This window comes from Panthera pardus, unplaced genomic scaffold, assembly GCF_024362965.1.
Source record: "Panthera pardus isolate Hobbes unplaced genomic scaffold, ASM2436296v1 HiC_scaffold_3, whole genome shotgun sequence".
Classification (NCBI taxonomy): Eukaryota; Metazoa; Chordata; class Mammalia; order Carnivora; family Felidae; genus Panthera; species Panthera pardus.
Genome location: NW_026526876.1, coordinates 26019989 through 26030416, shown reverse-complemented (window position 1 = coordinate 26030416; position 10428 = coordinate 26019989). Strand labels below are relative to the sequence as shown.

General features: G+C 51.5%; 1 protein-coding gene across 2 annotated transcripts in view; it reads right to left on the bottom strand.

Moving 5' to 3' along the window:
* Window positions 1–2337: 2337 nt before the first annotated feature.
* PRKCA (protein kinase C alpha) overlaps window positions 2338–10428 on the bottom strand; it is a 400238-nt gene continuing 392147 nt past the window's right edge. For both annotated transcript variants that reach the window (XM_019466454.2, XM_019466455.2), the window contains one exon: window positions 2338–8946. In XM_019466454.2, coding sequence (XP_019321999.1) covers window positions 8782–8946 — 165 coding nt within the window. In that variant the 3' untranslated portion in view covers window positions 2338–8781. The remainder of the gene's footprint in view (window positions 8947–10428) is intronic.

The window sequence follows — 10428 nt, the reverse complement described above, 5'->3', positions numbered from 1 at the left end:
GGCAGGTATAGACATGGGACAGTGAGGCCAGTCCTGGATGAAGGACTCGTTTTGACCTCTCGCTCTGGGTTACACACCATACCCCTCCCCGGAAGGGCAACGGCAAGCACAACCCGGTGTGACACCCGATTTCAAAAAGAAAACTGGTAAGGCAGGCCATCGAGTATTCCCACAAAGAAATGCAAAATGGCAACGTGGTAAGTGCAAAACAAAACAAAACAAAACAAAAAAGGGATGTAGGCACTAAGCAAGTGTATGAGGGGTTGGGAGGAGGATGAGCCAGTCTGGCAGGAGAGAGAAGCCTTCTGCAAGAGTTAACCATTCAGCTGACATATGAAGGGTAAGTGGCATTGACGAGGCTTGGAGAAGGATGTTTCAAGGCAGAGGGCACAGCAGGGGCAAAGGCCCTGTGGTTGGAAACATCACAGCACATTTGAGGAATTGAAGGAAGGTCATGGAGTCAAGAGAACGTGGGGCCAAGTGGGGGCAGAGGATGCCAGGGTTGGGGAGTTTGCACGGGGCTTCACAGCTATGTTATGGGATCTGGTCTTTCTCAAGGGCAACGGGACGTCCTTGGGAGTGTTTGAAGAAAAGATGTGGCTGGATAGGACTTCACTCTGCCTGCAGGGAGCGGACAGACTGGAGAGGCTGAGCAAGGCAGTAGAGAGGAGGCTCCTGCAGGAGTCGGGGTGAGCCACGGGCAAAGACTTGGACCCAAGAGGGTGGATGTAAGTGTGTGGTGTGGGGGGGCGGGAGGGGGTGGTGCGGGATGAACTTGTGCAGGTCTCCCCGAAGCTGGGACTCCATGACTGACCCCGTGCTCCTGCATTGCATCCTATGGGCCCGCCCCACTCAACACAATTAGAGACCCCGTGCTAGGGCCCGCCCGGGGCACCCACACCCCTCCATCCAGCCCCGCGCCTGGACTCCGAGGTTGGCTCCATAATTATCTTCCCAATGGAATCCCCCAGTCGGCTGGCACATGGTCCCTTCCTCAGAAAGGACTAAACCAGGGGCGCCTGGGTGGCTCAGTTGGTTACACATCTGACTCTCAGTTTCGGCTCAGATCATGATCTCATGGCTCATGAGATCTGACAGTGCAGAACCTGCTAGGCATTCTCTCTCTCTCTCTCTCTCTCTGCCTCCCGCTTGGGCCCTGGGGGTCATCGGCTGCGGCTGAGGACCCTGCTCTGTGCAGGACGACCCACAGGGCGCCGTTCTGCATTGCGGTAAAGGAAAGGCCACGAAACGCGGCGCCTAGCCAGCCTCACGGGGTCAAACGGCACACGGGGGGCGCGTGGCTCAGGGCCGTTCTGCGAGGCCGCGTGAGGAAGAGGCATGAGCCGCATGCATACGCGGTAAAGCCACCAGCCCAGAGAGAAGTTCGGGGCCGGCCTAGGAGCCAGCGACGGCACGCTGCTCTAGGCTATTCTTGCTCAGTAACCGTCCCCCTGGCAGCTGAGAGACCCTTAACCTCCCGGAGGCTCGGGTGGCAGCCGGGCAGCTTGGGGACCGGACCTTCACCCAGCGGACACCGGTGCTCAGGAACCCCACTCAGGGCACTGGGAGGGGACAGGGCTGGAGGCTGCGGGGGGTGGGGGGGGACGGGGAGGGAGGGAGGCGGCCGAGGGATGAAACCGAGATCATGAAGGGGGAGCAGCCCCCCAAAAGGAGGCGAGCGAGCAAGCGAAGGCAGACTTTGCCAAGGCTGGCCCTCGGCTTCTAGAAGGAGTGTTCTTGTTGTCGCTGGCTTTTACTCGTTCCTGACGTGACCTCCCCCCCCCCCCACCGTGTTGGGTGTGAATATTCCCCACCTGTTTCACATTTAAAAATTACCACCCCCCCCCCGCCTGTTTTTCGCCCACGAATAAAATAAACCCGGGATGAGGGCTGTCGAGGCCAAGAGTGCTGGCGGTCCCGAAGCCGGGTCCGCAGTGTGGCCAACATGATGGGCGACGTCGACATCAGCTGCTGTGTGTCCCCCGCGGTTTGGGAGTGACGAACGGAAGCCCCCCGGCAGGCAGGGGCCACCCGGACGGGGCGCTCCTCTCCCCTTCCCAGCACGTCCCTGGCGCCTGGTGCCCCTCCCGGCCCCCAGCGGGCGCTCCACCAGCGGCTGATAAACGACCCAGGGAGTGACCCACCACTACTTTACCCCGGCAACCGTTTGGGTTTCAAATGAAAGCACAACGCGCTTTACGCAAAACCAGTGTCAGCTTAAACGGAGACACGCGTCAACAAAACAAGGACCCCGGGCCCCACCCAAAGCTGGCTGCACGCTTGCTGAAAAAGAACGGTGAAGCCACCAAGGGCTCGAGCAAATGAGACCAGGAACGCTGAGCAATGATCGTTATATTTATTTGTACACACTTGCTTCCAAACTACAATTAATGTGTCTAACAAAGCATATCATGCAAACGAAGATCAGAGGTTCTACAAAGTGAGGAAAGCACTGAATTTATACATCTATCTCGCCTGCTTTAAACCAAATGTTACTGGACAGTTGAATGGCCTCTACATTTCGTCCGTAGGTGCTTATACAGAAGGGAAAACCTCAACCTCCACCTGTTCCTCTTCCTCCTCCATCCGAATTTGGGGTCTTACACGATGTTTTTCAATTAACGATTTAAACATGACCTGTCCTTCGCACACACACAAACACACACACACACACACACACACACACACGATCATGTGGCAAAAGCAATGACTTCAAATGTCTCTGACCATCTATAAAAGCTATTCTGAAAGACCCTGATAGAAAGGATATGAGGTGAATTTTTAGACCATTTAGACTCAAAAGAATAACTGCCTTCGGTGGATGATTTTGAATAGTCCGCTAATCCCTTAAGAAAAGAATCACATCCTTCCAGGAAGAATATCAACAAAAATCTACGAACAACCACAGGAATAAATACTCCTAAAGTTAAGCAGAGGAGACAAAGACACAGTTATTTAATCAGAAAATGCAAAGCCACCTTTTGTCTTATTTTAGAAAAGAAAAAAAGGTTCTTATAAAGACTTGATAGTTTTCTGAAAAGTGGGGTTCTGTCTACTCACATAAGAGAGGATTCTGAAACAGATGCCCCAGGGACTGCTTGCTGTCACACCTCTTCTTTCTTGGGGATATTGAATTAGATCTGAATTGCCCAGTGGACAAAATCTCTACAGGGCGCTTCTGAATCTTCACTGAATGTGAGACTTGGGGACCCATGGGGACCGGAGACAGAGCTGAGGAAATGTCCTGCCCCTCAAACCGAAAGGTGGTCACAGAGCCTCACAGAGCAAGGAAAGGGACCCCAGGGATCCCAGGGGAATGCTATCCCGGGGCTCCATCTGGAAGGGGGACAACAAAGCTATCTTTCCTATGGTCCAAAAGTCTCTAGACCTTAGACGGTTATCCCCAGTGTCCATTAAAAACATGGAGGGCATCGGTCTGCCAACACATTCCACCTGATTTCCAGCCGTTCTGATGTGGACTCCATATACCACTGGCATGGGAAAATCCTGCAGTGGGAGTGCAGGTCAGGGGTGCTCTAGCCTGACCCCGTCTGAGTCCTCCTATAGACTCCAAGGGATTGGGATCTTATGAAAGTGTCAGTAATTTTATTTTAAAAACTTATTTTAAAAGAAGAATTGAGTTATTAAAGTTCTCCATAAAAAAGTACAAATAGCCCAGTATACTCGGTTGTTCTACCGGAATTAACAAATTAATTTCTTCCTAAAGGTTTCAAAAAAAGTCTTTGGAACTCGTGGGCCTTAGTGTAGGGTCACTGTAAGGCTGTTTCATGACTGAGTGAGACCTACACAGTTATGAACTGACATCTGATCACATAAATCAGAGGCACGGGATTCCTGGTCATACATGATTTCAACTCTCCAAGAGTCCCTGACATCAGAGAATTAACCGAATTGGGGTTGACACCATTTCTAGATGCCTTTGCTTGCTATAACTCAGGTCACCTTTCCCAATTTTCTGTATCTTTTGCAGCAGAAATATATGGCGTTCCCTAGATTTGTTGCATCGGCCCAGATGGGAAGTGACAGAAATGTTTACAGTCTGGTATATTTCATAAAATGTAACCCAAGGAACTCAAGGAAAATGTTTTAAAAATGATTTCTCCACTTGTCAAATTAGTGTGCAGTCACTAAGCAGTAGAGGGCCCCTTTCCTTCATTGTAACTGTCATGGCTTTGCTGCTCCTGTAACTGTTAGGACCATCCTATTTGGGTCCCCAGGTCAGTGTCTATTTCTTGATGATGACTGTTGAGTGTGCTCGGTGGGGGAACAGGCGCCCCGCCCTTGCTGGGTTTAAAGGGACAGGAAATGGTGTGATAAGCACACACAAGAAAGAGGTGATGGGCTTCATCAGACCAAAGTGAGAAAATGACAGTCAGTTGGTGTTGCCTTTCTGAGGCATTTAAAAACATAAGACTCTCACTTTTCCTCCCTCTTTGGTACTGAGAAGTCAGATCCCAGCAGGAAAAACCCAAATCTGTCCTGCGAAGTGCAATCAGGTGGGAACTGCAGTGTGAAGTTATTTTTTGCCACTTCTCCATCCATCCCCGGCTGCCCTAACTCTTGGCAGGAAGCCACAGAAGAAAATGGGTGGGGACCTACTGGCTTCCAGGGTGTGCTGGCTGGTTTGGCTGTGCCCAGGGAATGGTGAGCCCCTCCAAGGCAGGCAGGGGAAGGGGGCCTCAAGGACTAGTGAGGAATTGGCTGGCACTCAGGAGAGGTTTCCTGAGGAGGACTAGACTGTGTTTTGGGCAGCAAAACTGCTCTCCGGGACCAGCAGGTGCATCAACAACCAACAGCGCAAAGCCACTGGAAATAGCAGCAGGTTCCTTCCCGAGATGCCCTCTCCTTCCACGCTCTCTTGGCTTCCTCCTTCTTGCAAGAATCCTCCTGGACACACTCAAGCCCTGCTCTTCTTTGAACGCCTTACTGACCTCGGCCTCCACCAACCTCTCCCTTCTCGGGACGTCAACGGGTGTCTCCCTTGGGCTCTGTGTATTCATCCCAGCAAATAAGTTGCACGCTCTGCTAAGGACTGCAGCTTGGAGACGTGCTCCACAACCGTCTCCTGGCTTACACCCAACTTGGTTTTTCACCACCTTTTAACCAACCATGTCAGGGGAAGTTCTAGAGTGGCCTACACTCTCTGATTTTCTGCCAAAATTCCTACTAAGCCTAACACATCTCCTAAGAAGGTCTGCATTCACTGGTACTAGGTCACGGGGATAAAAGAGAAGTAGATGTGCCAAAGAGCGATTATTTCAGTTCCTAGGGTCTCCTATCAACCTTTTGAATTGCTTCCCGCCTTCAGTGAACCTCCCATTAACCTCTGCGGGCTGCAGCCAGGAGCACACTCCACGTCCTTCTGTCCGAGCCAAGCATCTAGGGCCCTCAGACAAGACGCCAAGAGAAGGACTGCCGGCCCTCTGATCTGTAGCCTCGGAGCGAAGTTCTGCTTAGAAGCAGCCACCGTCCAAGGGACAATAGACGCAAGGCGATGTGAACGGCCTCTCAGAGTTACGGACCGAGGAGTCTGGTGGAGAAGTAGCCTGTGCTAGATTCTGCCCGGGCCCTGGACCTCCTCGGTCCTCAGTGATTCGGGCGGCACTCAGGGGCTGGTCTTTCAAGAGGCCCCCGGTCATCTTCCATCCAAGGTGCTTCCCCTCATTCCAGCCGCCAGCTGCGGCCAGCAAAGCACCCCTTCCCTGCACTTTTATTTCATACGATGCCCGTGAAGTGGGACCACGGCACAGGCTTATATATATCAATTCCTTTATAAGCTAGTCTAACGGTTGGCAAGGGTTACCCACATGGTTTCTTCTTCCGGCAATCACGGTCTTGGGCTTCTCAGACCTTTAAAACATTTAGCCCTTATCTAAATTTGGTACAAAGCCACGTACCGAACAGGGTACAGCACGGGTAACACTTCACCAGGCCCTGAGTTTTACTGTCTTTCCTTCAAGTTTGTGCTCAAGCCTGCTGTCCCGCAGGCCAAGTGCTGGGCCCCACAGCCAGGATATCTCCTCTTAAGACTCTGCCATGCATTCGGAAAGAATACAAGCCGGCTGAGAGGCTGAACACGTTTCCTGGAGAATTATGAATTCGGAAATGTGTTGGCTGTTCGAGGGAAAGCCTGAGACTCCTGCTGGCTTAAAAACAAGCAGGCAGCGTGGGGCTCGGGAACAAATAGTCCATAACCCCACGAGTTCCTTTCTGAAACTTTCCTCACTGCCTGGGGCTTGGCTGGGGGTTCGTCCTGCGGCTGCTCAGTCCTGGGGCAGGGCGGGCGTCTGGCTTTTTTGTTTCTTAGGCTCATTCTATGAACTGGTCCCTTTTCTATCGCACCGAACGAGGGGTACCTGGTGAGGAAGTGTCCCCAAAATGTGCACTGACCAGGGCGGGCTGCAGCTCTGGGCGTGCTGGGGCCCGTTTTGAATTCTGAAGCCTACAGCCCGTAAAAGGTGGTGCGGAGGAAGTCGCTCTTTTCCAGGAGGATCCACTGCCTACCCCACCTCTTCCTCCAGTCCAGGCTTCCCAGGACAGACCGGGTCTGCCATCTCAAAGACCCTTCAGCGGTTGTGACGTGGATTTCAGGCAAATAGCCAGAGAGTAAAAACGAGGAGGTGCTTAGCTGAGAGACGCATTTGGGGGATAAGGGGAAACGGAGAGGCCCCTGTACGAAATGATCCCTGCTTCCATGTTCTTTCTGTTGTAGGAGGCTGGCTTCTCTGAGGACCTTGTGTTGTTAGCACAGCATCTCACCACAGAAGTGCTCTTCGCCGAGACCGGAAAGGCCAGTTCGAGCAACAGGTGGGAGAAAGCCTGCAGCTTCTAAACAGTCTGCCGTTAGTGCCAGGGGATGGCGGTTCCCAGGGGCGGCCGGACGGGACGGTTTGTCTCATGAAGTCTGTAATGTGCTGGAGGGAACGGCAAGTCGTGCCGGGGGCGGCAAGGCGGACAGAGTCCTTCTGCTGCGTCCAAGCTCCCGTCCCTCCCACCCCGAGCCACTAACAGTAACAAAGCTGAAAAGGAAAAACCAAACAAAATCCAGCCCAGGGGCTGCAACAACATCACACCTGCACGAACACACTAGACGTACGGGAGTCTGACACTTCCCGCTGTCCCCACGAGGAAGAGTGGAATAGGAACCAGAACAGAAGATGTTGCTAAGGAGCTGGGAGAGAGTGTCCTCTCAGAGACGATCCCCGACGACAAAGCTTTTGTTTGCAGGTAGAATCAAATTAAGCACGTAAAAGAGCCATTCGTTTTCAAAATTAGATCTACGACAGGAAATTAATATATCTGATACAGTGCCAGTGTGCGGGGTATGCACGGGGTGGGGGTGGGGCGACAGGAGGCAGCAAGGAATTAGGCTAAAACTTAATCATAGAAGCAGATTAGAAACAAGAGCCTTCACAAATATAGCACAGTTGTGTCTTATAAAATTATTATAATACTCTCTTTATACTTGATACGATTATATCAATAATATAGATTCACTTGTAATTAAGGTTTATTATAAACATGCAAAATTCATTGCATGATGCATTTGCAAAACATATTAAAATCCTTCGAGCAATAAAATATCTTTGAGCTGATGTGCATCCAGATTTTCCTGATTCTACGCCTCCAGGTGTGCCATTCAACATGATCCGGAAATGGGGACCAAAACTGCATTGGTTTCCGTCCCTTAGTGGATGTCAGGGGCTGGAGATGGGAGAGATACCGATCGATGGAGACTTATGCTACAGTCAACACTCTGTTAAGGTACTTTACAGCAATACTCTCATCAACGACACCGCAGCCTATTAAATAAATAAGTACAAAAGGGGATGGGGCGTATGCTTCAGCTTCTTAGGAAGTAGGCAGCAAAATATTGGTTGGGCTGGGGGTTGGCTAACAACACTCACGAGTAGTGGCATGATTGCGGATGGCACCCTGGATCACAGAATAATCTCCCAGAGATTAAAATGAACATACACACACACTGGGTTATCCTTGATCTGAAATGATGTCACATGCTGATTTAGCAAAGTTCTTAGATTTGGCCTCTTAAAAAGAAATGCAAGTATCAAGATAATTTATCATCCAAATAGGGCAGCTGACAGATTCACCAACATTCCTCTGAGGTGTCTGTTTTTTAAAACCAGTCATCACTGAACCATGATTGGGTTAAGACTGTCAACGTCTGGTAACAGCTTGCAAACGACTCACCGGTAGGGACTTGATTCATCTCGGGACTGTTTCCATTGAGGCAGAGAACAGAAGCAGCGGGTATTTCCAAGTCTCCCCTACCCCCAATCCCGCCTGGCTCACATTCTGGGGTCCCCATTCTTTGAGTCCAAAGACATCTCAGGTGGAGATATTTTCTTGCCCACTGGACCGGGACAGGTTCATTTTAACATCTCTGGTTGGGGGAATCCCAATGGTGGAAACTGACAGAGGGCATGGAAAATATATCAAACCGTACCAAAAAAGGGGGAGAGTTTGTTTTTTAAGAAGGGTTAATCTACAGCCAGATGTGACTTCTACATACTTAAACCGAACACTGTACACGATACTGCCTTCTACTAAGATAATGTTCTTGGTTGTAAGACAGAAACCCTGAACAGTTACTCACATTTGGACTAATAACCCTAAAATTTTCAGGCCTCCATCTGGAACGGGAGAAAAGGCCATGGCCTTAAAATTTTAGGGTTAAGGATCATTTCCCACTGCTGGAGGGCTGGGGGCTGGGGAGGCGTTAGTTCTCGGTGGTGAGTTTCATACCGCGCTCTGTAAGATGGGGTGCACAAACTGGGGGTTGACATACGAGAACCCCTCGAAATCAGACTGGTCTATGTTAGCAATGACCAGCTGATCAGGTGGTGTTAAGACAGGCTGCCCTCGCGTGAAGAACTTGTCAAAGTTTTCTGCACCTTTGCCACACTGTGGAGAAGAGAGAAAAAAGGACAGGTCAGTAATTTTTACCAAAGTACAGGGAGCGGCTCTCCGAGAGGCCTCTGCAAGGCTGAGCTTGGCCCGCGCCAACCGGGCCTGGTGAGGCAGGAAGAATTCTGGAGAACCTGCACACCTACTGGATTCAAAAGCCAGGCACAGCAAACAAAAACGCAAACTCACTCAGTCGTAAACCTTCGAATACCCTCGGAACCGAACCCCTCCATGGAAAGGCACTGCTGACAGAAAGGCAGCAGCAAGGACACAGCCTGTTTGATTTCACTGTCATTTCCTAGAGCAAGCGGGCGAGGAGCAGGATACCCACGCCCGGGGCCGCGGGTCACTGTCCACGGTGAAAGGCTAGGATGTTGGGTGGGAGCGCAGGCAGCAACCTCGGGACCGAGAGGCCGAGATTACTGTCCCGCACGGGGCTCTTTGCGACCGTATTTGTAATAAAGCGAAAGCTGTGTTGTGCTTGCAATTGCAAAGTCCTAAAAACCTCCCTCGACCAACATTGAGAGAGGTGTGGTGGCAAGGTTGGGCCGTTCACCCTTGGGCCCACTTCAGTATATCTAGATCTGTCTGCTCAACCGGCAGATAGGTTGACCCTCGTGGGTGGTCTCAGGCTGGAGGGGGTTTGCTCTGGTGCCCTGAGCAGGCAGAGCAAAGCCTGCTGTCTGTCTTGGATTTTCCTCTCCTCCAGGGTCCACCGGGGCGCTCAACGCAGGAGGGGCTGCGGGCAGAGCCGGGGGGCAGAGCTGCCCTGTTCGAGGCTCCGAGAAACACGGCCGTGTGCACGGCACTGCTTGGGAGCCTGACCCCAAATGGGTGGGGGGCAGGGGTGTCCCCACTTGCTCAGCCACTCAGAGGGCTGTGGCGTGTTGAAGTCCCCAGGACCCCACATGACTCTGAGGCAGGGAGGGGTGGGTTTGCACCGGTGATACAAATAATGGTATTCCCCACGTTGCAAATGATACCCTTCTGCCTGCTGCCATCATAGGGCAGCACTGACTAATCTAAGGCACATTAATTCCGAGTTAGCACAGTTTTAAACTAACCAGGCATTCCTGGATCTTTGCCGGAGGACAGCTCTAGGTAAACTGCGAAGGTGGTGGTGGTGGGGTCTATCCCACTCCTCGAGTGTGAAAGGGGCAGAAGAGCCGTGCCCCCTCCCTGGGCTGCTATGAAGGTTAAGGGTGCAGTGTTTTGCACAGAGCCCAGCATGCAGTGAGAGCACAAGAATTGCTGTTATTCTTGTAAGGCCGGTTTAGTCTCACAGACGGTAGTTTCCCACCTCCTCTTTTACATCTTTCCCACCTTCTAGAAGGCCTCTTTGAGAATCTAGCTTCATTATGGTTTTTCCACCTGCTTATCATCCAATAGACCCTGCTCCTAAGTCTGTTGCAGTGGAAAGCATGTCGTGAGTCCAAAGAAAGGTCTTCATAACTGATGGCTTCCCTTTCTGGGGGGGGG